This window comes from Heteronotia binoei, chromosome 20 (genome assembly GCF_032191835.1).
Source record: "Heteronotia binoei isolate CCM8104 ecotype False Entrance Well chromosome 20, APGP_CSIRO_Hbin_v1, whole genome shotgun sequence".
Classification (NCBI taxonomy): Eukaryota; Metazoa; Chordata; class Lepidosauria; order Squamata; family Gekkonidae; genus Heteronotia; species Heteronotia binoei.
In genome coordinates this window covers 11,744,551-11,770,608 of record NC_083242.1, presented here as the reverse complement: position 1 = coordinate 11,770,608, position 26,058 = coordinate 11,744,551, and the positions used below count along the sequence as shown (strand labels likewise).

At 49.4% G+C, this 26,058-nt stretch overlaps 2 protein-coding genes across 2 annotated transcripts in view; one reads left to right on the top strand and one right to left on the bottom strand.

The window, feature by feature from the left end:
• WIPI2 (WD repeat domain, phosphoinositide interacting 2) overlaps window positions 1-2,722 on the top strand; it is a 236,297-nt gene extending 233,575 nt beyond the window's left edge. Inside the window, exon 13 of the mRNA XM_060260764.1 lies at window positions 2,710-2,722. The gene's annotated coding sequence lies outside the window, so the exon portion shown is untranslated. The remainder of the gene's footprint in view (window positions 1-2,709) is intronic.
• TNRC18 (trinucleotide repeat containing 18) overlaps window positions 1-26,058 on the bottom strand; it is a 141,945-nt gene that overhangs the window by 46,560 nt on the left and 69,327 nt on the right. Inside the window, 9 exon segments of the mRNA XM_060260759.1 lie at window positions 1,307-1,435; window positions 1,864-2,000; window positions 4,057-4,221; window positions 7,567-8,609; window positions 9,743-10,169; window positions 12,530-12,714; window positions 15,377-15,523; window positions 16,865-17,070; window positions 19,643-19,745. Coding sequence (XP_060116742.1) covers window positions 1,307-1,435; window positions 1,864-2,000; window positions 4,057-4,221; window positions 7,567-8,609; window positions 9,743-10,169; window positions 12,530-12,714; window positions 15,377-15,523; window positions 16,865-17,070; window positions 19,643-19,745 — 2,542 coding nt within the window.

Sequence of the window (26,058 nt, the reverse complement as noted above, 5' to 3'; positions counted from 1 at the left end):
TTTTTCAAACTCCTTGGATGAAGGCAATTGCTCCCTATAACACACAGTCACACAAATTTCCAGGTAGCACTGAGCTTCCTTTGCCAGGAGACCACAGCAGATCAACAAAACACAACATTACAAAGGAGGGGTGAAGATCTGTAAAAGACACACAGGACAGACAGCAAGAAACAGACAAACAAGACTGCTGTTGATTATCCTTGGTAATAACTCCCATCGAGCACACCGCCAATGCTAACAACTGGCTTCACCTGAAACGACGCTACAAGCTCAACTTCATACAGTCTGGTTGAAATCCGTTAACCTCCCCCAAGTTTGCAAAGAAAATTTTTTTAAAAACCTTGAAAACAAACTGGAATAATCCATGCACCTGGAGCAAGATTCTAACCTTGTACAAAAGAGACCGGGGAGGGGGGGAGGGAGGGAGAAGGAAAAAAGGAGAAGAGCAAACATTGGGAACCATGGCGAGATCACAACATCAACACGGATACGTGGTGGATTTCTGGGACCCCAGGAGAGCCCAGAATTCACCACAAGACTCAGAGTCGCATGCGCTAAATTGGGGGCCTTGGTTTATTCCCTCCTCACCTGCTATTCTATAGTTTCACTCGGGTGGAATTCTAGCAGGAGCTTCTTTGCATATTAGGCCACACACCCCTGATGTAGCCAATCCTCCAAGAACTTACCAAAGAAGACGACGACTGCAGATTTATACCCCACCCTTCTCTCTGAATCAGAGACTCAGAGAGCCTTACAAACTCCTATATCTTCTTCCTCCACAACAGACACCCTGTGAGGTAGGTGGGACTGAGAGGACTCTCACAGCAGCTGCCCTTTCAAGGACAACTCCTACGAGAGCTATGGCTGACCCAAGGTCATTCCAGCAGCTGCAAATGGAGGAATGGGGAATCAAACCCAGTTGTCCCAGATAAGAGTCTGTACACTTCACCACTACACCAAACTGGCCTTGTAAGCTCTTGGATGATTGGCTACATCATGGGGTGTGGCCTATATGCAAAGGAGCTCCTGCTAGAATTCCAGCCCTGGCTTCACCACTGCATCATCTTTCCATCCTGCTCGGTTCATCCGTGCCACGTGCCGGATGGCTAGACTCTGTCAACCCGCTACATGGGACATGCTTTGTCCTCATGCCCCGTCCGCTGGGCAGGCTAGCTGTGGCACCGCACCCCAAAAAACCTTGCACGTGACATGCCAGCCGCCGCCAACCTGACATCACGTCTCCCCACCCCGCCAGCCTGGGACGGTGACCCTACTACGCCCCGCTTCCCCCGCCATCCAGCCTTACTTTCCGCTCCTGCCGTCACTCTTCCCTCTCTCCTTAGGGGGCGACAGAGCAATGGATCCGTGCTTCCTCTTCCTGGGCCTTCCCGGGCCTCGTCTTCCCAAGCTTCTACTTTTCTCGTCATGCTTTTCCCTTTAAAAAAACCACACGCTTGACTGTTAAACCAAAAGCAAAACTAAAAACGTAAAAATAAAGCATTGGGTGGGGTGGGGGGGGGGGAAGGAAAGCCTTGAAGAAACCCCAAACCTGGAACAAAACCAAAACAAACCGAATCATGCGCCTCCATCCATAGGCAAACCTCTACGCTGACCGGCACACACACACACACACAAAAATCCAAATTCTCCAGGAAGGCTAACAAGAGCATAGATCTCACGCAGTCCTAAAACACGACTGGCACGGCTCATGTCCCCGAGCCAGGGGGGGGGGGCATTGCCTGTCCCTCTTCAATGCCTAATTTCAGCACATTAGTGTACCACGAGGGGGACTGGGAAGGCTGAGACGATGTGTGGGTGCCCCTCCGGTCGGTCAAGAAAGGGGGGGGGGTCCATGCTACTTACTCCGAGTCTCTCCGACGCTGCAGCTTCACCAGTTCTCGCTGCTTTTCCTTGTAGCGCCGCTGCAGTTCGGCCAGCCTCATTCTGTAGTCCAGCTCCATGGCATCCATGTTCTCGATAGCCGACTTGATGGAGTACATCTAAGATGAAGACGGGAGCCAGCCAGCAAAGGATTTGGGGGGGGGGGGGGAAGGATGGAAAGGGGGTCAGAAATAGACAAGAACACACCTGGGCTCCTAAATTTTTTGTGTGTGCATATACATGCTTGAAAGTCATGGCTGATTTCTGGCAACCCCCTAGTGAGGCTTGCTATTGCCTGCCTCTGTGTCCCAGTCCTGGTATTCCTTGGAGGTCTGCCATCCTAATGCATGCCTAATGCTTCTGAGATCTGACCAGATCGGCCTTGTCCCAGGTCAGGGCTGGCTCCTAAACTTGTGACACGAGGTCAAAATTTTTTTTAACAGGGTCTGGAGGTGATTGTTTCTGTTCTATATTACAGTGGCTCCCAACCTTTTTGGCACCAGGGACCGGTTTTGTGGAAGACAGTTTTTCCACGGACTGGGGGGGGGGGGACACACGGCATTGGGTTTTTTGCCATCCCAGGCTGCCCCCCAACCGCGCCTCATCCCTGCCCCCCATGGGGGTCTTTAAATGGAGGAGAAGCTGGGGCTGTTTCTGCTGTCTCCCCCTTCCATTTAAAGATCCCCACCGATCAGCTGATCAGCGGGGGCCTATAAATGAGGAGTAGGCTAAGGTCACAGCACTGCTGCCCCTTCTCCCAGCCCAGGACCCGGGTGGAATAAAGAGGTGGTCTGGCCTCACTGTGTGGCCCGGTTGCTAGCACGCCACGGACCGGCACCCGTCCATGGACCAGTGGTTGGGGACCCCTGCTATATTAGATCTGATTTGATCATTTCTGTTTGCATGGGGGGGTTTTTTGGGGGAGGGGAAGAGAACCTGCATAAAAATAAATCTAGGTTACTTTTATCCTTCTGGGCTGATGTCTTATCCCCATTTCTGGAGAGTTTGGGGAGTTTTTTTTTTAACTGACTTTAATGCTTCCTTTAATATTTCGACTGACTCGGTTGCTTTTACTGGAATGTCGTTTCAAGGAAATCTGATTTTGTTGACTGCCTTGAGACGCCTCCGGTTGAAAAGCAAGACAAAGGCATTTTTGAAAGGAACGCAGCCAGGTTCAATCGTTCCTTTCAAAATGATCTTTTGCTCTGACTGAATCTCCAGCGAGTTCTGACTTGCGGGGAATCCCATGCCACCACATCGAGAATGCTTGCTTTGTGTTTGTAAGATCCCAAGTTCAAACCCCGACCTCTCCCATAAAAGGAGTAAAAAAGTTCTTTTGCTTTAGGCCTCCGAAAGCTGCTAACAGCAAGAATAGACAACACAGAGTGAGACACACCAGTAGCCTTAAGCTGCATGACCGTGTTTCCCAAAGTGAAGTCAGAAAATTCTATCCCCACCACTTCCTTTTATCTCTTGATATCCCCCTGCACCCAAGTTCCTAAAAATTTATGTGTGTGTGTGTGCATACACGTATGCCCGGAACTCATGGCTGACATTTCAGAGAGGTGGCTCGCTATTGTCTGCCTCTGCATCCCAGCCCGGGTATTCTTTGGAGCAGGACTTTTTTGGTAGCAGGAGCTCTTTTGCATATTAGGCCACACACCCTTGATGTAGCCAATCCTTTAAGAGCTTACAGGGCTCTTAGTACAGGGTCTACTGTAAGGTCCAGGAGGATTGGCTACATCAGGGGGTGTGGCCTAATATTTATTTTATTTAATCAAATTTATATCCCGCCCTCCCCTGACGGGCTCAGGGCGGCTAACAACAAATAAAAACAGCATCAAATATTAAAAACAAATATACAATAAAACCACTTCCATTCTATAATCATTAAAAGTCCGAGATGCACGTTGAGGCTCTATTTATTCTGATGTTTCTCGTTTCAGTTGTATTTGTTCAGCGAGATTGTCAGTGCTGTGGAGTAACAGCCACCTCCCCTTAACCATTAAATGCAAAGGAGTTCCTGCTACAAAAAAAAAAAGCCCTGCTTTGGAGGTCTCCCATCCTAGGAGGAGGAGGAGGTCCTTTGAACGGATTCCCCATTCTCCCACAACCCTAGCACGTTTCCCCCCTGCCCCGTATCTGCCTTCCCTCCAGTGCCGAAGGACTACTCACAGGCTCGTCTTTCTTCTGCATCCAGCTGTACTTTTTGTTGGGGTTCAGCTCGCGAGGCAGACGGATGTTTCTCAGGCTGTCCATGAAGGGGTCTGAGAGGACCTCCATCAGCATCTGAGTGCTGGCAGCCAATAGGGTCTCCAGGGTTGGCCGGACCGGAAAGCTCTCTTAAGTTTGAAGAGACAAAACTGGTCACTCAGGCAAGGACAGGCACGTGTCTTCAGCCTTTCTAGACCTGCGATCTACTTTTAACATTTCACACACGGACAGTGGGACAGGACCCTGCAAATTATGAGCGTGTGACGAGAAGTGACACCACACCCAGCCTCACAAAGGGAAGCGGATGGTCAATAGGGTTCAAGATGGACAAACGAAAAATGCTGCTTTACACGGAGAGTGATTAAAATGTGGAATTCTTCTCACTGTGTTCTGCCAGAAGATATATTTGTTCATCAGCTGTTCCTCTGGAGTAAAGCAAATAATCTTATTTTTAATGTAAATAAGACAAAGGAAATTATAGTGGATTATAGGAAGAGTAGTCTGGACATTCAGCCGTTGTTTATTGATGGGGTTATAGTAGAACAGGTGACAGAATGGAAGTTTTTGGGAATTACTATGAAACAGGATCTAACATGGGGAGCAAATACTTTAGCTCTAGAGAAAAAGGCCAGCAACGACTATACTATTTAAGACTCTTAAGATCACAACAACTGTCAGGGAGTCTGCCGGTTGCCTTTTATTGTAGTTCCATTGAGAGCATTTTATCTTATTGCCTCTGCGTGTGGTTTGGGAGCTGCACGGAAGCAGAGAGAAGGGTGCTCCAAAGAGTGACGGTGAGAGCACAGAAGATTTGTGGATGTTCTCTCCCCTCATTGGTGGATCTGTATGATATGGGATGTAGAAGGAAGATACAAATGATCTTAAGGGACCCTTCACATCCGGGACAATCGCTATTTGAGATTTTACCGTCATGTAGGCGATATAGAGTGTTGAAGGCAAAGACAAATAGATTCAAGGGCAGCTTCTATCCAAGTGCTAAATGCAGGGTTATGAATGGTTATGTGTTTTTAGATGCATTTAAATGGTCTATGTATATGTCCTTTTTGGGGGGTGTTGATGTGTTGGTATGTTTGTGGAAGAGCACCTCATTTCGTTGCTCTCATTTTCTTTTTTGAGAACAATGACAGTAAATTTATCTATCTATCTATCTATCTATCTATCTATCTATCTATCTATCTATCTATCTATCTATCTATCTATCTATCTATCTATCATCTATCCCTCTACCCTCTTCTTTCTATCATCTATCTATCTATCTATCTATCTATCTATCTATCTATCTATCTATCTATCTATCTATCTATCTATCTATCTATCTATCTATCTATCTATCCCTCCCTCTACCCTCTTCTTTCTCTCTCTCTCTCTCTCTATCATCTATCCCTCTACCCTTTTCTTTCTTTCTTTCTTTCTTTCTTTCTTTCTTTCTTTCTTTCTTTCTTTCTTTCTTTCTTTCCTTCTTTCTTTCCTTCTTTCTTTCCTTCTTTCTTTCCATCTATCCATCCATCTATCCATCCATCTATCTATCTATCTATCTATCTATCTATCTATCTATCTATCTATCTATCTATCTATCTATCTATCTATCTATCTATCTATCTATCTATCTATCTAGCGGTGACCACAGGCACAGATGGCTTTAAAAGCGAATTACACAGATTCATGGAGGACAGGTCTAGCTGCGGCTACTAGTTATAGGACTAAAGAGAACCACCATGTTCAGAGGAAGTTAGCCTCTGAATCTCAGAGCCAGGAGCCAACATCAAGGGAAGGCCTCAGCCTCTATGCCCTGTTGTTGGCCCTCCAAGGGGAAAAGGTTGGCTGCTATGTGAGATGGGATGCTGGAGTAGATGGACTACAGGTCTGATCCAGGAGGGCTCTTCTGATGTTCTCATGAAGGCCTCGGCCTCTCTGCCCTGTTGTTGGCCCTCCAAAAGAACTAGTTGGCCACTGTGTGAGTCAGGATGCTGAACTAAATGGACCTTCACTGGTCTCATCCAGCAGGGATCTTCTGATGTTCTTATGAAGGCCTCGGCCTCTCTGCCCTGTTGTTGGCCCTCCAAAAGAACTAGTTGGCCACTGTGTGAGTCAGGATGCTGGACTAAATGGACCTTCACTGGTCTCATCCAGCAGGGATCTTCTGATGTTCTCATGAAGGCCTCGGCCTCTCTGCCCTGTTGTTGGCCCTCCAAAAGAACTAGTTGGCCACTGTGTGAGTCAGGATGCTGGACTAAATGGACCTTCACTGGTCTCATCCAGCAGGGATCTTCTGATGTTCTTATGAAGGCCTCAGCCTCTCTGCCCTGTTGTTGGCCCTCCAGAAGAACTGGTTGGCCAGTGTGTGAGATGGGATGCCAGACTAGGTGGATCCTCACTGGTCCAGTCCAGCAGGGCTCTTTTTTTTTTTTAATTAATCAGATTCTTATTAACAGAGGTTCAGTTTACAATAAAGAACACTGTAATCTATCGCCTCAAATAATGCAGCCTTACTGAGGATATAATAAACAAATTTAAAACAAAAACAAGAAAAAGAAAGAGGAATCCATAAAATAGAGAACCAAGGAGCAGTCATACAATTATACTGAGGAGCATCCAGTGAAAATACACTCTATTGACTGATTCTACTGTAGGGATGTACAAATAACTGTCCCAATATTCTATTAAGGAATCCAGTTAATCAAACTCAACTAATTGGAGCTCACAGTTTTCTGTATTCAGACCAGAGGAGAGAAAGTGAGCCCAGAACATATTAGAAATCGAGCATATCAAGATAAAACCGTTTTTTGGGGGGAGAATATTATGTTTGGTGAGATATTCCACTATTTGGAACCAGAACACGGTAAATTCCGTACGTTCTGTCACAGCATCAGCACTATAAATTGAGATTTTACTTAGGAGGAAATAATCCCACAGTCGGGTTCTCCAAGCATGTATTGAAGGCAGAGCCTCGTCTTTCCAGTGTGCAACAACAGTAGGGCTCTTCTGATGTTCTTATGAAGGCCTCAGCCTCCTTGTCCTGTTGTTGGCCCTCCAGAAGAACTGGTTGGCCATTGTGACTCTAAAGACACAGCAGATTACAAGGATAACTAGTGGCCCTGGAAGAAGACACAGAAGAATAAGCAAGTGAGCAAAACACAACCTCTCTCCCACAGACACTCACTCAGCCCTTGCCTCCAATCCATCCAATGGGCCCGATCCGATGCATGTGTACTCAGAGGTGGAATTCTAGCAGGAGCTCCTTTGCACCTTAGGCCACACACCCCAGATGTAGCCAATCCTCCAAGAGCTTACAAAAAAGAGCCTTGTAAGCTCTTGGAGGATTGGCTACATCGGGGGGGTGTGGCCTAAGGTGCAAAAGAGCTCCTGCTAGAATTCCACCCATGTGTACTCATAAATAGGTCTTGTAGTGCGCTAACCAGGTCTCCAGGCAAAGGAAGCCCAGCCCTGAACTCGCAGCTCACCTTCGCTTTCTTGCCTTCTTTTCTCCAGCTCCAGCTCGGCGATTTCGCTCAGCAGCGTGATCCCTTGCAGAAAAGTGTGCTCCGGCAGCAGGCTCGAGGAGACCTCCAGGTTCACCACTGCCGCTTGCACCACATCGTCGCTCATCTGCAGCAAACACGCCTGAGGCAGTTCGGCCGCCGCAGCCAAGGCGTTCATGCCGGCCAGCGGGTCATCCGGTTGGATGTCCGTGGGAGGCACCGGGCAGGATATGTCCTCATTCCCATAGCTGGGAGTTTCCAGGGGCAGCTCCCCCTCTTCCTGAGGCATGCTGGGAAATTCCCTTCCCTGGGGAGAGTTGACGTGAGGCAGTTCTGTAGCGAGAGAAGCTTCTTCTGGCGGAGGCGTGAGGCCCATCCTAGGCGATTCACTGTCCCTAGATAACACCCCCCCATCGTAGCTCAAGTGAACTGGGCAAGGTTCACTCTCGCTGGCAGCATCTTCTTGGGTTCCCAGTTCTGCAGAGCACGCCATCACTTGATACGCGGGTTGGCAATCCTGGATTGGTTCTTCTTCATCTTTCGCGCTGCTCAAGGCTTTGCGGTGGTGCAACAGAAGGCCGCAAGCGTTCACGTCCTGAACGGGGAGCGCGACGGATGTCGCCATGTTCAGAGAGTCCACGTCCTGCTCGCAGAGGCCGCCCTCTTGGATCTCGTCCATCTCGACCTCGGTCTTCACCCGCTCTTCCAAGGACTCCTCTTCCTCCACAGCCTGGATGGGTTGGACGATTTTGGACGGAGAGAGGTGGATGGGCTTGACCTTGGGAGAGAGGGCCATGCGCTCGGAATCCCCAGTCGGCAGTGGGATGTCGGGGGCCAAGCCATCTGCGTCCGACGCCGCGGTCGGCTGGAGGAGGTACGGGTAGTGCCTTCGGAAGGAGGCAGGCAGGGATTGGAACGGATACCCAGAAGGGATCTCTGCAAGAGAAGGAACGGCTGGTGTGATGAACAGAGATCCACGATAAGGCGTCTCTCCTTCTCCCCTAGGCGGGTTTCCTAATTGCATCACACAAATCGGCAACAAATAAGTTTCTAGCCCTCAAGTTCACAAAAATAACCTTAAAAACAATTGCTATTAAAATTAGCATTAGTTATAGACATTCGGGTGCTTTCACACGAGCTGAATGATGCACTTTCAGTCCGCTTTGCAAATGGGTTTTACTGTGTGAAACAGCAAGATCTGCTTGCGAATTGTCACTAAAGTGCCCTGGAGGGACATTATTCACACATGCTGAATAATGCACTTTCACACAAGCCGAATAATGCACTTTCAATTTACTTTGCAAACGGGTTTTACTGTGAAGTGGCAAAATCTGCTTGTGAGTCATCACTAAAGTGCACTGGAAGTGCCTTATTCACTTTGTGAGAAAACTCCCATTCTTATAGTCCCTCTTTCTTTTTGGAAGTGGCAAGCAGCATTGCTATTTTTACCCCTCCGATTAATCTGTAAGGTAGAGTTGAGGCTAAAAAGCACTAACTGAGCTAGTGTTCAGCCTCCATCTCCCCAGCCTCAGCCCAGCATGCCAATGGCTCGACCAAGCTGGCTCTCGGAGGAAGTGTCAAAAGACCAATTTTTTTTAAAGGGAGAGGCACAGCTCCCAATGCCCTAGAAACGGGGTTTTATTCTAGTGAGTGATATGCCCAATGCATTGTGGCATCACCCCAGGATTTCAAACTGGGATTTGTAGCTGGATCGTTAACCATTGCCGGTACTAATTGCGGTTTGTTGCAAGGTCAGGCATCGCAAACCACAGTTTGTCAAGCAGCTCTGTCCTTGGAAGAGACCTGGCCAGAGACACCAGCATAGGTTTGATGTCCTCCCTGGTGGAGGTGAAGAGAAGGTGAGAAGCAGGCAGCCCAGGGTTCGCGAACAATCCATGATTTGACGCATTCGTCCGGTAGACTAACCGGGGTTTTTAACACAATGGCTTAAACAAACCGTGGTTGATTACCGTGTCTGAACGCAGCTTAAGTGCTGTGTGTTTCACTAGAAGGCGTGGGGCTATATCACTTGGGGAGGAGGGGGAGGAAGACAATCAGGCAGGAAAGAGAAAAGGTGGGGGGGAAGCAGGAGAGAGAAAAAGGAAGACAAGGATAAAACGCAAGGGGACTCGGCCCACCTATCTTACCTGGGAACAAAGCCTGGTACGGACTGGAGGTCTCTTTCTCCCGCTCCATTTCTTTCTTCTCCAAGCTCTCAGGCTCCTCCTCCTCTTTTGCGGGGATGGCAGGGGCAGGGGGCGGAGAAGCAGGGGGCGGACTAGAAGGATGGGAGATGGGAGTAGCAGGATAGGAGAAGGCGGGCTGCGTAGGCGGCTCTTCCATCTTTTGGATAACCTCGGCTTTGAGCCCAGACACAGGCGAAGCTCTGGGAGACAGGGGAGGGGGACTCACAGCCTTGCTGTATGATGCGGAAGTGTTGTGGGACAGAACCGGAGGCTTCCGGGGCAGGAGGCCAGAGCCAGAGGAGGAGAAACCCGCTTTGCTGCTATCCAGGCTCCGTTTCGTGACCTTCTCTTCCATCTCCACTCGCTGTTCGCTAGCTTTTAGCCTCTCCTGCTGAGAAAAGGAAAAAGGAGGAAACTATGAGGGTGGCGATCGATGTGGTTAACCTACCAACGGGATCGAGTGTGCAGGATTTCCCTGGTCCCTTGTCGCTCTTCCTGGACATACAATAGTTATCTATAACCCACTAAAATAATTTTTCAGACATCTTCTCGCTAGGCAATATGCAAGGGCAGAAGAAGGCTCACGGATTTGATTCAGGATTTATTAGCAGTGACCAAAATGTATCTAGACTGGGAGTGGCCAAACTTGCATAATGTAAGAGCCACACAGAATAAGCATCAGATGTTTGAGAGCTGGAAGGGAGGGAGGGAGGGAGGGAGGGAGGGAGAAAAAATAGATGGAGGAAGAGGTGGAAAGAAAGCAACTTTAACTTTAAATCCATTCTCCAAGCCACTGGCTGGCTTGGCTTGAAGAAGTGATTCAAAAGAGAAATGCCTTCTCCAAGATGGTCGATGGGGCAGTGGGGTCTTCGAGAGGCACACAGTGTGTGTGAAAGAACCACATGTGGCTCTCAAGCCACAGTTTTGCCACTCCCTGGTCTAGACTTTGGAAAGAACCCAGATGTGAAAATATGGTTCACTGGAATCTGGGCTTCAGGAAGGCAGTAGGCTTTGCACCAGAATCTCTCTTTACACCTTCCTAAGTCAAACAGTGTCGACGGATACACTTGCGGAAAGGACATGCAAATAAGCAAAGGGAGCGCTACAGCTTTTGTGCCCTGCTGGTGGGCATTCCAGAGGTACCAGATGGGCATTGCTGAACATAGCCCAAGGTGAGGTTCCCAAAATGGTGCTTCTGTTGGGTGCCGCGGTGTCTGTTGGCCAGGGATCCTGGAGGTTTTTTTTGCCATCTTCTGGGCATAATTACAAAAAAGTGATACTCCATGTAGAAAATGCCTCTTCCCCAAGGTCAAATATTCTCAAATGTCCCACAAAGACGCTCTCTTCAATAAATATGGAAAATTCAATTTCTTTACTCGTATCAAAAATTCATAGCACATCGATGAATTGTTGCTTATTTTTCTTGTGTAGATTATTAATGCATTTTAATTCTTCATTTTACTGTTAGAATTTTTGTGTTGTGAGCCGCCCTGAGCCCGCTTCGGTGGGGTAGGGCGGGATATAAATCGAATGAAATAATAAAATAAAATAAATACACCATTCACAATAATTCTGGATTAGCTCTCTGTATGCATAGGTAACTAAATTTCATTTCCCCAAGTACTATCAGCTTACAGGCATAACCGGTCTGAACTTCCTGTTTTGCATTACCTGCTTTATCCAAGCTAGAATTGCACACCGCTGTACTGCTTCACTCTTCTCACTCAATAATACACCTTATTTTACTCCACCACATTTGCTGAGAGCAAACTCAGCAAATGTCAGCAGTCATTGCAACAAGGATGTATGAATGCCTTGTTTCAGTGTTGCTTCTTCAAGCTTCAAAAATCCATTTCAGAGACAAAGGTGTGATGGGCTACTACTGAGAGGTATGCACTGATTGGCTTGAAGAGACTTGTATTGTTGTGATGTTCACACCCTTGTCTCCGAAATGGATTTCTGAAGCTTGAAGAAGCAACAGTGAAACAAGGCATTCGTACATCCTTGTTGCAATGACTGGACTGCTGGCTGCCTCATGAATTATGAATTTAAAGTTGGACTAAACGTGGCATCAATCTTCATCAGTCTTCTCCGGATATCATCGGACTTTTTGGCTAAGAATACAGCAGTGGACTGCTCTGAAGTTGGACTTTATATTCTACGGTTGTTTGGTGATGTTCCAATCTGTATAATTTTTGCATTGATTTTGCTTATAGTCTGGTCCACAATATAGTAAAGGTAAAAAGGTAGTGCCCTGTGCAAACACCAGTCGTTTCCGACTCCGGGGTGACGTTGCTTTCGCAACTTTTTCATGGCAGACTTTTTACAGGGTGCTTTGCCCTTGCCTTCCCCAGTCATCTACACTCTCCCCCCAGCAAGCTGGGTCCTCATTTTACCGACCTCAGAAGGATGGAAGGCTGAGTGGACCTGGAGCCAGCTACCTGAACCAGCTTCCGCCGGGATTGAACTCAGGTCGTGAGCAGACTGCAGTACTGCAGCTTTACCATTCTGCGCCACGGGGCTCTTTCACAATATAGTTTTGATAACATTGTTATTTGTGGCATTTGATTGAGGTTGGCAATCACGGAAGCTTTGTGCTTATTTCTTTGCTATCTTCTGGGCATGGAGCAGGGCTCACTGGGTTTGTGTGTGGCAGGGAGGTATTTGTGAATTTCTCGCACAGACGACCCCGGAGGTCCCTTCCAACTCTATGATTCTATTCACTTGAGAGATTCCTTCGGCACCTACCACCAGCTGGGCGCTCCTGTGCATTTCCATGGCGTGAGCAGCCTGCTGCTGAAGAAGATACAGTTCGTGCTGGCGGAGCAGCTGCTGGTGGGACAACAGCTGGAGCTGGTGGGCGTGTTGCAGGGAGTTCCGGGCCGAGGGGTACATGGCGGGCCAGAGCGGTGGCGCCCGATCCATCAGCTCCGCTGCAGATGAGAGGCAGACAGGCAGGGTATCACAACTGTGTCGCTTCGAAAATGAACTTTCAAAAGCATCGGAAAATAGACTTCTCCAAGGTGTAGTTCGACAAGGCATAAGGTTGTCTATATCCAAAGCAAATTCTACACTGAAGCCACGTGTATTCTTTCCTATAAAAAGCTGAGCATGGCAACTTACAAAATTATACAATGGGGGAGGGGGAATGCTGCTTTACCAGCTCGATGGAGCGGTTAAGTGCGCAGACGGGGGAATGGGGTTTGATTCCCCACTCCTCCACATGCACCTGCCGGTGTGACCTTGAGTCAAACACAAGTTCTCACAGAGCTGTTCCTTTCAAGGGCAGTTTCTGTCCGAGCTTTCTCTGCTCCATCTACCTCACAGGCAGCATTCCCTCTAAGCTGAGCTAGCTCACAGATTTTTAGTCTCCGGCTGACGCATTTTTGTCTTAGCTCAGGGAGGATGACCCCAGAGCACAATAATTGATGCAGTCGCTCACAACTTTTAATACCAGAAGCTCACAAAGTAGAATTTTTGCTCACAAGACTCTGCAGCTTAGAGAGAACACTGCTCACAGGGTGTCTGTTGCGGGGAGGGGAAGGCAAAGGAGATTGTAAACTGCTCTGAGACTCCTTCATGTAGTGAAAGGCGGGAACCAGTTTTGTGGAAGACAATTTTTCCAGGGACCCGGGGCGATGGTTTTAGGATGATACAATTGTGCACTTTATTTCTATTAGTTTGGCATGGTGGTTAAGTGTGCAAAGTCTTATCAGGGAGAATTGGGTTTGATTCCCCACTCCTCCACTTGCACCTGCTGGAATGGCCTTGGATCAGCCATAGCTGTCGTAGGGGTTGTCCTTGAAAGGGCAGTTTCTGGGAGAGCTCTCTCAGTCCCACCTACCTCACAGGGTGTCTGTTGTAAGGGAGGAAGGTAACGAAGATTGTGAGCCACTCTTAGACTCTGAAATCTGGAGTGGAGGGCAGGAAATAAATCCAATGTTGTCTTCTTCCGTTGTAATATATAATGAAATAATTTATACAACTCACGGCCCAGTTGCTAACAGGCCATGGACCGGTACTGGTCCACGGCCTGGGGGTTGCGGACCCCTGATATAGAGGATGCTGTGGGGTTGTTTTCTGTTGCCCCAGAAGGTTGGATCAGAACCAACAGATTGAAATTAAATCAAAAAGAGTTTCCAGCTTAACATTAAGAAGAACTTCCTGACGGTTAGAGTGGTTCCTCAGTGGAACAGGCTTCCTCGGGAGGCGGTGGGCTCTCCTTCCTTGGAGATTTTTAAACAGGGGCCAGAGGGCCATCTGACAGCAATGCTGATCCTGTGAACTTAGGCAGATCCTGAGAAGGGAGGGCAGGAAGGGCTGCATCCATGCTGAGTTCTCATGGTCCCTTCATTCCCACACAGAGAAAAGCTGGTTGCCACTTTGGAGTCAAAAAAGCAATTTTCCTCCAGGCCAGTTTGGCCAGGGATCCTGGAGGTTTTTGCCATCTTCTGGGTGTAGAACAGGGGGTCACTGAGGCTTGGGAGGATATTTGTGAATGTCCTGCATTGTGAAGGGGGTTGAGAGTAAATGACCCTGTAGGTGCCTTCCAACTCTAAGATGCTATCCCTTTCCAGGATGCATTTAGAAGAAGACCACCATAGATTTATACCCCGCCCTTCTCTCTGAATCAGTGTCTCAGAGCGGCTCACAATCCCCTTTATCTTCTTCCCCCACAACAGACATTCTGTGAGGTGGGTGGAGCTGAGAGAGCTCTGACAGAAACTGCTCTTGAGAGGAACAGCTCTGTGAGAACTTGTGACTGACTCAAGGTCGCATCAGCAGGTGCATGTGAAGGAATGGGGAATCAAACGGGGTTCTCCCAGATAAGAGTCCACACACTTAACCACTACACCAAACTGGCTCTCAGAAGAAGAGATTGATTCAGAGAGAAGGGCGGGATAAAAATCCAGAGTCTCAGAGCAGCTCACAATCTCCTTTCCCTTCCTCCCCCACAACAGACACCCTGTGAGGTAGATGGGGCTGAGAGAGCTCTTGCAGCAACTGCCCTTTCAAGAACAACTCTGCGAGAGCTACAGCTGACCCAAGGCCATTCCAGCAGCTACGAGTGGAGAAGTGGGGAATCGAACCCCGTTCTCCCAGGTAAGAGTCCACACACTTCACCACTACACCAAACTGGCTCTCAGAAGAAGAAGAAGAGATTGGATTTTTATCCCGCCCTTCTCTCTGAATCAGAGTCTCAGAGCAGCTCACAATCTCCTTTCCCTTCCTCCCCCACAACAGACACCCTGTGAGGTAGATGGGGCTGAGAGAGCTCTTGCAGCAACTGCCCTTTCAAGAACAACTCTGCGAGAGCTACAGCTGACCCAAGGCCATTCCAGCAGCTGCGAGTGGAGAAGTGGGGAATCGAACCCCGTTCTCCCAGGTAAGAGTCCGCACACTTCACCACTACACCAAACTGGCTTTAGATAAACCATCTCCCCACCCCCCACCCCGCCGCACTCCGAGCAGGCACATTCAGAACAATCCTCCCCAAGAGCAGGACACCCCTTGACTCCTGGAATCCAGGCTGATCCAGATTCACGCGCTTGGGAAAGGATCCTTTCCAACAACCCGCTTTGTCTCGCTACTCACCAAAGTGCGGCAGGTGTTCGCTGGGGATCACGACGAGCTGCCCGGACTGGGGATCCCGGGCAAACTGATAGGCGGAAGGGAGCGCCGCCCCCATGCTAGGGGGGAATCCGGGAGCCATGCCTTGGTGCAAAGAGGGGGGTCCCAGGCCTGAGACAGGGAGGAGATGCTCATTAGAACAGGGATTGAAGGAGGGGGGAGAGAAAATAACTCCTTACAGGCATTGGGCACTTCTCTTTGAGGTGACCGGTCCACCCACTCTGCATAGCGAGCTGGATGCATGATGGTTCCGACATCCAAGCCGGGTTCGTCTTACATGCCCGTTGTAGGCGTGAGTGGAGCAAAGACGCCCACTAGGCTCTGGAGATGCCTAGGGGTTTTTTTGCATCAGGGACTCCTTTACATATTAGGCCACACACACTCCGATGTAGCCAAAGTGCACCACAGGCGGGAAGGGCACATATTACAGGATAAGCAATTATAGGCTCAGATCAAACGATGGTAGTAATCGCAGGATAGCACTGTAGTCGGACACAATGCCGCCCGCTACAAGGGAGGCCAACGGATGGAATAATGGCTGGAATAGGACGCCCACTGCCTCAGCCAGAAGCCCGGCGGAATAGCTCCGTTTTGCAGGCCCTATGAAATGGCAGTAGCTCAGGTAGGGCCCGGACCTAACAAAGTAGCTCAGGTAGGGCCCAACAAAGTTTTATTCTGGGCATCAGCAGGGCTTTTTTGTAGCAGGAGCTCCGTTGCCTATTAGGCCGTACACCGCGGATGTAGCCAATCCTCCAAGAGCTTACAGGGCTCTTCTTACAGGGCCTACTGTAAGCTCCAGGAGGACTGGCTACATCGGGGGTGGGGGGGGGTGGCCTAATAGGCAAAGGAGCTCCTGCTACAAAAAAAGCCCTGCCAAGCAGACTTTTAAAACTGGACCAGGGAAAAGACATGGGGGTGCTTTCACACGCGCTAAATAATGCAGTTTCACTGCATTTCAAGTGACAAACATTTCAAGCTTCTTCACCCAAAGGGTGATTAACATGTGGAATTCACTGCCACAGGAGATGGTGGCGGCTACAAACAGACAGCTTCAAGAGGGGGTTAGATAAAAATATGGAGCAGAGGTCCATCAGTGGCTATTAGCCACAGTGTGTTGGACTGGATGGGCCATTGGCCTGATCCAACATGGCTTCTCTTATGTTCTTATGACAGTTTGCACGTGGATCTTGTCATTTCACACAGTAAACTTCAGTTGCAAAGGGCACTGAATGCAGATTGAAAGTGTGTTATTTAGTGTGTGTGAAAGCATCCACGGTTTCAATGCAACTGTAAATCTTCCATACATTTCTGGGACATCTCTGTCTTACAACCATGAGAACCCAGATCCCAGTGCGGCTCTCCCGTCCTTAAGTTCTTTGAATCTTGGGCCCAGCCAGCTTTCCTGTGCAGGAGCTGAGGCCTTCACCCATCGTGGTCCCCCTGCCAACTCACCGTAGGGGTGGCCCGCAAGCCACATGGAGGGGCTGCCGGTCCTCGGTAACCAGGGGTGGGCTGCCAAGTGGGAGGCCGGATCGGCAGACCATCGCCCCGAGCTGGTCAGGGGAGGCCCTCCGGTCACCATGAGGTTGGAGTTCAAGCCGTTGGTGGCGCAGCTGGCGGGATGGATGCGAGCAAAGTCGGCCAGCTCTTTGCTTTCTCTGGAGGGGAAGGAGAAAGAGTGAGGGGGATGGAGATGCTGAGAAGGAAGGAAGGAAGGAAGGAAGGAAGGAAGGAAGGAAGGAAGGAAGGAAGGAAGGAAGGAAGGAAGGAAGGAAGGAAGGAAGGAAGGAAGGAAGGAAGGAAGGAAGGAAGGAAGGAAGGAAAATAGATGGGGAGAGAGGTGGAAAGAAAGAAAGAAAGAAAGAAAGAAAGAAAGAAAGAAAGAAAGAAAGAAAGAAAGAAAGAAAGAAAGAAAGAAAGAAACAGACAGACTTATGAACCCTATCCCACCCAGAAGTATTGCAAGGTGTGAATAAATGCCAAAAACAACCACCAAGGGTGTAAAATGCCTGATTGGGAGGGGGACGGTTCTGGAGGACTGTGCTTTAGAACTGGAGGAAAGAGGAGATGCTGATAGCATTGTTAAAGGTTCGTGTGCAGGTCACAGCCGGACTGGATGGGTGCAAAGCATTCCATGCAAAGGGGCCTCAGAAGAAAACACAGGATCTTCCAATTGTTCTAAGAGGCAGTCGCCAGATTATTGACTGCAGCCTGCCGTGGGTGAGTCCAAATCAGGGTTGCTAGGTCCCTCCTGGCAACCAGTAGGGGGGGCTTAATGGGTACAGGAGGATGGCCCAGCCAACACTGTAGCAATGCGCAGGGCTTTTTTGTAGAAAAAGACCAGGAGGAACTAATTTGCATATTAGGCCACACCTCCTGCCTTCGCCATTGTTGCACACAGGACTTTTTTGTAGAAAAAGCCCAGTAGGCAACTCATTTGTATATCAGGCCACACACCCTGATGTCACCATTGTTTTGTGCAGGCCTTTTGTAGAAAAAGCCCAGGAAGGGCTTATTTGCATATTAGGCCATGCCCCCTGACACCAAGTCAGCCAAAACTGCGTTCCTGTCTGTTCCTGCTCCAAAAAAAGCCCTGGCAATGTGCCTAGGTCACTTCCAAAGTGACCTGGAAGTGATATCACTCAGTGCTATTGGAGTGATGCAGCAACTTTTAAGCCAAAACTTTATGGTAAATTTGACTTCCATCATAGAGTTTTGGCCCAAATACCAGAGTGTTACCCTGAGGCTACCTACATGATAACGTCACTTCCGTGTCATGTCAGAAGTGACGTAGACACGTGGATGCAACATCTGCTGGGCCTCGCTCTTTTCCCAGGGAAGTCCCTCCCTGCCAGCCAGCTGATTGGCAGCAGGGTGGTGGGGAACTGTCCGCAGGGGACCCCCCACCTTCACTGTGTGTGTGTCTGGCAACCCTAGTCTGAAGTTCAGCACTATGCCAATTTCACTGGTAACCTAGTTCTTTCTGGGCCCAGCTCAAAGTGCTGGTTTCAACCTTCAAAGCCTGTAACAGATCTTAAGACCTGTCTACTTCCGCATGGATCTATCGGGATATCATCGGAGGGCTGATCTGAGCCCCCCGCTCCATCTAAGACGTGGTGGTTTGGAACACACAGGGCTTTTTTTTGTAGCAGGAACTCCTTTGCATATTAGGCCACCCTCCCCTGATGTAGCCAATCCTCCAAGAGCTTACAGTAGGCCCTGTAAGAAAACCCCTTTAAGCTCTTGGAGGATTGGCTATATCAGGGGAGGGCGGCCTAATATGCAAAGGAGTAAGTCCACCTTTCAGGGAACAGCGAAGACGTGCTCGTTTCCCAAGCCTTCTGGGATTGCCGGTATATTGATTTCCATCCTCTCTCTCTCTCCTCTCGCTTTGCTGCTATAGCTATGCACTGCTATCGTTCGTAAAATAACTTATTCCTGTTATAGACCGCAATTTTGCGTAATGTGCCTGGTGAGAAAGGACGGCCGCAAATAACATAAATATAAATAGTCTTGCATAGTGTTTTACGATCTTTGGGCTCAGTCCAAAGAAGGGCGAAACAGAAGGTGAGAAATGGCACCTTTTGATGGGTTTCCCCTGAACAGGGAGAGCCCTGCCTCTAGGCGAACTAGGTGACTCCCCAGGGCGCCGGCCTTCTGGGGGCACCAAATTGGGTGCCCCTATGTGACTTGGTGATGTTATCAGTGTGTGTGTGTGGGGGGGGGCATCGGAAGTTAGCCTTGCCCAGGGTGCCAGACGGTCTAGTGCCGGCCCTGCCCTGGAAAATACAAAAACCACATGCAATGGGCAGGGGTAGAATTCTAGCAGCCACTTCTTTGCATATTAGGCCATACACCCCTGATGTAGCCAATCCTAGTCCAAGAGCTTACAAAAAAGGGCCTTGAAAATTCTCAGAGGATTGGCTACATCAGGGGGTGTGGCCTAATATGCAAAGGAGCTCCTGCTAGAATTCCACCCCATGGCAATGGGTATTTTTAGGAATGCAAGGAGGAGCTGGAAAACTCCAAGGTCAGGGGAGAGATCCTAAATGCCTATGGGCCACCTTTGGACTTCTACATGGATGGTGTTGGTGGATGGGGCCTCTCTCCAAAGGGATATGACATGCTATCGACACTTAGATGTTGATGCTCATTTTCCGCCTCCGCCTAGAGCGCAAAGCACGTCTCACGATGCTCCGAACAAAGCCGCCCCCCCAAAAGAAAAGTCACCTGAGCAGCTTCTCCTGGTCTCGTTCCAGACGACTGGCCAAGAGGTGGCTGTCCCGGTGGCACGACCGGTCGTCCCCGCAGTCCTCGTCTGAGCGCCCGTGTCCTGGAGTACAAGGGAAGTACAGTCATCAACAAAGAGCTGAGGCCGGTTTCTCGCAAAAATTCAGGAGGGCCCTAAGAATTCTCCAACAGGAGAATCCGTTCTTAGCCCTGACCTGGACAGGACAGGTAAGCCCAATCTCATCAGATCTCGGAATCTAAGCAGGGTCGACTCTGGCAAGTATTTGGAGGGGGAGGCCTCCTTGGAATACCAGAGCCTGGAGGCAGGGGCAGGCATATTCAGCTTCTTCTCTGAATATCCTCCAGGCCCCAAGTAGGGGTCAATCATCAGAGACTCTCATGACTTTCAGGTGCACACACACACAAAATGCAAAACAAAAAAGGGAGAGAATTCAAGTTCTTTTCTGGTTCTCTCAGAACTACAATCCCCATAATTCCAATGTGCTAAGGGGAATAGGGTCGGTTGCACAGCAAGCTTCTTGCTAATCGAACCACAAGTGCTGGGCATCGCACAGAGACCTTTGGAGGTGGGAGTGGGTGGGGATACAGCCATTGGGACAAAAACTTGAACTCAGAGCACAAGGTTTCCACAACAAACAAAGCCTGAGTGACGATATGTAAAAGACAAGGTTTAGAAAGGCAAGGTGAAGACAGAGCAAAATTCAGAGTTTTCATAAGTGAGGCTGAAGATTTTTGTATAATTTGAATGAATTGAGATATTGAGTAATGCTGGGTTTTCTTACATTATCTTTGGGTTATAGTGTTCCCTCTAAGCTACAGAGTCTTGTGAGCAAAAATTCTACTTTGTAAGCTACTGGCATTACAGTTGTGAGCTACTGGGGTCCTCCTTCCTGAGCTAAGGCAAAAATGTGTGAGCTGGAGGCTTAAAATCTGTGAGCGAGCTCACACTAACTCAGGTTAGAGGGAACACTGGTTATGATACTTCCTTCCAGAGAGCCGGGTGTAGTGGTTAAGGGTGCGGACTCTTCTCTGGGAGAACCAGGTTTGATTCCCCACTCCTCCATTTGCAGCTGCTGGAATGGCCTTGGATCAGCCATAGCTATGGCAGGAGTTGTCCTTGAAAGGGCAGCTGCTGTAAAAAGCTCTCTCAGCCCCACCCACCTCACAGGGAGGGTCTGTTGTGGGGGGAGAAGATATAGGAGATTGTAAGCCACTCTGAGTCTCTGATTCAGAGAGATGGGCAGGGTATAAATCTGCAGTCGTCTTCTTCTTCCTGTTTTGGCTTGCACCAGCCTGGAGGTTGGTTTAGGCCGCCGGCTGCAAACGGTGGGCCCCCGGCCGCTGCTTAGGCTGGCTGGTTTTATGGGCCGCTTTCCTGAGCTGTGCAAGCTGAAATCCAACAGTCAGCACATTTTATACTTAACTGTGCATCTTAATCTAGCTGCGCTAGTCGGGACCTCTCCCACTCTTGCCTTCGCACAGCCCCCTCCTCTTCTGCAGCAGGAAAAGTGCTTAGGAAGGAGTCTAATCATTTCTGAATGTCATTTTTGTAGGAAGGGTGCATACTGGATGCTATTGTGAAGGACCTTACCCTCCAAAAAAGAAGAAAGAAGAAAAAAGGAGGAAGGATTAAGCAGAAAGGAGGGAGGAGGAGAAGAAGAATGCAGATTTACACCCTGCCCTTCTCTCTGAATCAGAGCGGCTTACCTTCCCTGGGGGAGGGAGGTAAAGGAGGTTGTGAGCCTGAGACTCTTCGGAGTGGAGGGCGGGATATAAATCCAATATCTTCTTCTTCTTTTCCCCCACAACAGACATCTATGAGGTGGGTGGAGCTGAGAGGGCTATCACAGCAGCTGCCCTTTCAAGTACAACTCCTGTGAGAGCTACGGCTGACCAAAGGCCATTCCAGCAGGTGCAAGTGGAGGAGTGGAGGAATCAAACCCGGTTCTCCCAGGTAAGAGTCCGCACACTTCACCACTACACCAAACTGATTCCCAAATCCCTCAAGTTCCTAGTCCGGGTTTTTGGCATCAGCCTTGTCTGGTCCCTGTTTTGCCTTTAGAGGATGCATTTAAAAAACGACCCACGTTTCTGTTTCTCCAAAAATCTTACTGGCCTTGAAACAGGGTTGCCAGATCCAGGTCAGGGAACTCCTGGAGATTTGGGGATGGAGCCTGAGAAGGACTGGGACCTCAATGGGGTGCAACGGCATAGAGTCCCCCCTCCAAAGCAGCCAGGGGAACTGATCCCTGAAGTCTGGAGATGAGCTGTAATTCCCAGGGGTCCCCAGGTCCCACCTGGAGGCTGGCAGCCCTATTTTCGGTCATATTTGGCACCAAGAGCCAGTTTGATATAGTAGTTAAGTGTGCAGACTCTTATCTGGGAGAACCAGGTTGGATTCCCCACTCCTCCACTTGCAGCAGCTGGAATGGTCTTGGGTCAGCCATGCCTCTTGCAGAGTTATCCTTGAAAGGACAGCTGTTGCAAGAGCTCTCTCAGCCCCACCCAACTCACAGGGTTTCTGTTGTGTGTGTGTGTGCGCGGGGGGAAGGTAAAAGAGATTGTGAGCCGCTCTGAGACTTTGAGATTCAGGGTACAGGGCAGTATATAAGAACATAAGAGAAGCCGTGTTGGATCAGGCCAATGGCCCATCCAGTCCAATACTCTGTGTCACACAGTGGCCAAAAAAAACAAAACTCCAAGTGCCATCAGGAGGTTCAGAATTGGGGCTGGAAGCCCTTCCACTCCCCCCCCCCCAAGCACCAAGAATGCAGAGCATCACTGCCCCAGACAGTTCCAACAATATGCTGTGGCTAATAGCCACTGATGGACCGCTGCTCCATATGTTTATCCAATCCCCTCTCAAAGCTGGCTATGCTTGTGGCCACCACCACCTCCTGCGACAGTGAGTTCCACATATTAACCACCCTTTGGGTGAAGAGGTCCTTCCATTTATCCATTCTAACCCGACTGCTCAGCAATTCCATTGAATGCCCACGATTGTATTGTGAGAAAGAGAGAAAAGGACTTTCTCTACTTTCTCCATCCCATGCATAATCTTGCAAACCTCTATCATTTCACCCCTCAGTCGATGTTCCTCCAGGCTAAAGAGCCCCAAGCGTTTTAACCTTTCTTCATAGGGAAAGGGTTCCAACCCTTTAATCATTCTAGCTGCCCTTTTCTGGACTTTTCTCAATGCTATAATATCCTTTTTGAGGTGCGGTGACCAGAATTGTACACTGTAGTCTAAATGAGATTGCACCTCAATAAATCCAATATCATAATCATCTTCTTCCTTCTTTTTCATGGCGGTGAGGGTGGGGGGACTGCTGGTTGGGAAACTCCTGGAGATTTGGGGATGGAGCCTGGGGAGGACCGGGACCTCAGTGGGGCACAATGCCACACAGTCCTGCCCTCCAAAGCATCCATTTCTTCCAGGGGGAACTGATCTCTGCAGTCTGGAGATGAGCTGTAATTCCAGGGGGTCTTCAGGTCCCACGTGGAGGGCTGGCATCGCTGAGCCTCAATAGGGTACAGAGCACCTTCCAAAGCACTGATCTCTTATTGTTTGGGGATGAGCGGATCCCCAGGTCCCACCTGGAGGCTGGCATTCTTATCACTAAGGCGCTACTGTACTAAAATCTAGCGCAGGGGTGTCCAACTCATTTGCTATGAGGACCAAATCTGACATAAATGAGACCTTGTTGGGCTGGGCCATGTGTGTACCTATTTAAGATTAGGTAGCAGAGATATAAACTTTATAAAGGACACAGACAAACACAATTAAAGATCCAACAGAAGGAAGAGAGGCTTGGCTCAGTAGCTCTGCTGTGCGATTGAGAGAGCCTGACAAAGCAAGCTCTCCCTCCCCCCTCCCCAAGGGAGGAGCCTCAGCCAATGGAGAAAACAGAGGTTTTGCTCTGTAGCTCCTGTGCGACTGAGCAAGCCTGGCAAAGCAAGCTGTGATGCGGAAGGAAGCGAGAGAGAGAGAGAGAAGGAAGCAGACGACAGACAGTTGCTTGGGGGCCTGATAGGGGCCCTCCAGAGGTCTGATTCAGCCCCCGGGTTGCATGTTTGACACCTGTAATCCAGCAGTTCTGTAGTAGACTGACACAGCTACCCCGTGAGACTGCATTTTCCTGGTACACCTTTAATCAAAAGAATAAATACAGTATTTAGGGGGTTTTTTTAAAAAAAAAAGTGCAGAAGATATTATTTGGTGAGGAAATAATTGCACTGTACAGTCAGCGGAAAAGCTTTTAGTGGCAGGAGAGAGCGGCACAGGCCACAGGTCTTGATGGAAGCATATAAACTGGTCCCCCCCTCCTTCTAATCCGGGGAAATGTCGGGAGGCCATCCAAACCCGGAGCCTCACAGCTAGGTTCCCTCAAGCCTTCCTGTGGAGACCCATACCCCGACAGCTCATGCTGCGGCGTGCGCCACTTGCCAATTTTTGCAGCTAAAACACACACACACACAAAACTGTGTATTTAACGCCGACTAATGTGGGTTATTTTAGCACTCACAAACCCCAGCCAATAGGCAGCCTGCGTCAGCCCTGGGTTCTCCCCCCTCTTCTCTTTTCAGGGTTTTTATTTAATAATAAAAAAAAACGCCGCCTGGCTGCCGCTCCGTTGGCTGGAGAAGGAACTGAACCTTTGACTGAATGTCTGGGGCTGGATTCCACCACCTCCTTTTCGTCCTCCTGCGCGCGCCAAGTCGGTTTCAGAAGCCAAGTCTCTCTCTCTCGCTTTATCTTTTTTTTTTTTTAAAGTTGCCTTGATATTTATTTTGCCAGAAATATTATTATTTCAAGCTGTTATTTATGAAGGGGAGTGGGGGGTTCCTTTTAAAGCCCGTCACCGACGCAAATAATTTTAACCATGGGCGTCGTCCCAGTGTGCTTGGCGCATAATATCGGCCGGTTCCTGCAAACAGGACGGCTCGTTCCCCCTACCCTGCCCCCCCCCCCGTTTACAAACCAGCAATTGTCTCTCGAGACTCAATGGCCGGGCCTTGTCTTTATAAATACACCAACATGACGCACGAAGCGCATACAAAATTCAATCAGTTATGCACAGTGTGTATGTGTGTGTGAGAAAGGGGAGTGCGGGGAGGCGGGAGAGAGCCTTATGCCCGGTTTCCATGGCGACCAGTGCCCCACATTAAACGCGGCCCGGTTTTACTTGCCAAATCCTACAAGATTAGTCAAGCAAAGCCTTGCTTTTCTCCTTCTTAAAAGGTTTTGAACGTTCAAGCACCCTTCACTCGGGGCGCAAGCAAACTAATGTTATTAGTAAAACGTCTCTTGGCACACAAGGACGGGAAAGAGCTGGGGGTTTTTTGGAGGGGGTGGGGGACAGAGAAAAGGAAGGCCTTGTTTTCCTCATGAAAGCCAATTCCATTGCTTAGCAACGGCCCCGACAGCCCGGCAGAATGCAACCCTTGTTTGCAGGCTTTTAGTTCTACTCAGTAAATTACATTTAACGCAGCCGGAGGGGGGGGGGCAGGATTGGGGGGCGGCGGAGGGAGATGGGGGGGCGGCACCCCCCCCCCAGACGGCTCAAACAAATCTCCATCGGCCACCAGACCCCCGTGTCTCGGCTCGAAACAAAGCGAAGGGGCGAGGGAGAGCGAGGCTGTGGGAAACCGAGAGCCAAGCCCGAGAGGTTGCCAATCTCCTTAGCCAGGCGCTCTTCCAGACTTACAACGGCTCTTCAGACGGCAGAGGTCAGTGCCCCTGGAGGAAATAGGGTTGCCAAGTCCAAGTCAAGAAATATCTGGGGGCTTTGGGGGAGGAGCCGGGAGACTTTGGGGGTGGAGCCGGGAGCAAGGTTGTGACAAACGTAACTGAGCTCCAAAGGAAGTCTTGGCCACCACATTTAAAGGGACCGCGCACCTTTTACACGCCTTCCCTTTATCGGAAATTATGAAGGATAGGGGCACCTTCTTTGGGGGCTCACAGAATTGGACCCCCTGGTCCAATCTTTTTAAAACTTGGGGGGTGTTTTGAGGAGAGGCACCAGATGCTATGCTGAAAATGTGGTGCCTCTGTCTCAAGAAACAGCCTCTCCAGAGCCCCAGATACCCACAGATCAGGTCTCCATAGGGTATTATGGAGTCCCCAGCAGACGTTTCCCTCCCTCCCCCCCGCTTTCTAATGACCCTGAAGCTGGAGGACGGCCTCCAAACCGGGGGATCCCCTGCCCTCACCTGGGGATTGGCAACCCTAGGAGGAAATGGCATTTTTGGATGATGGACTCTAAGGCATCGTACCCTACTGAGGTTCAAGTCACTCCCCAGGCTAACCTGCACGCCTCTGGGAACTCCTAAACCTGGCGTTGGGAACGCTAGAAGCGGCGTAGAAAAGGGTTGCTGATGGAGAGGAAGAAAAC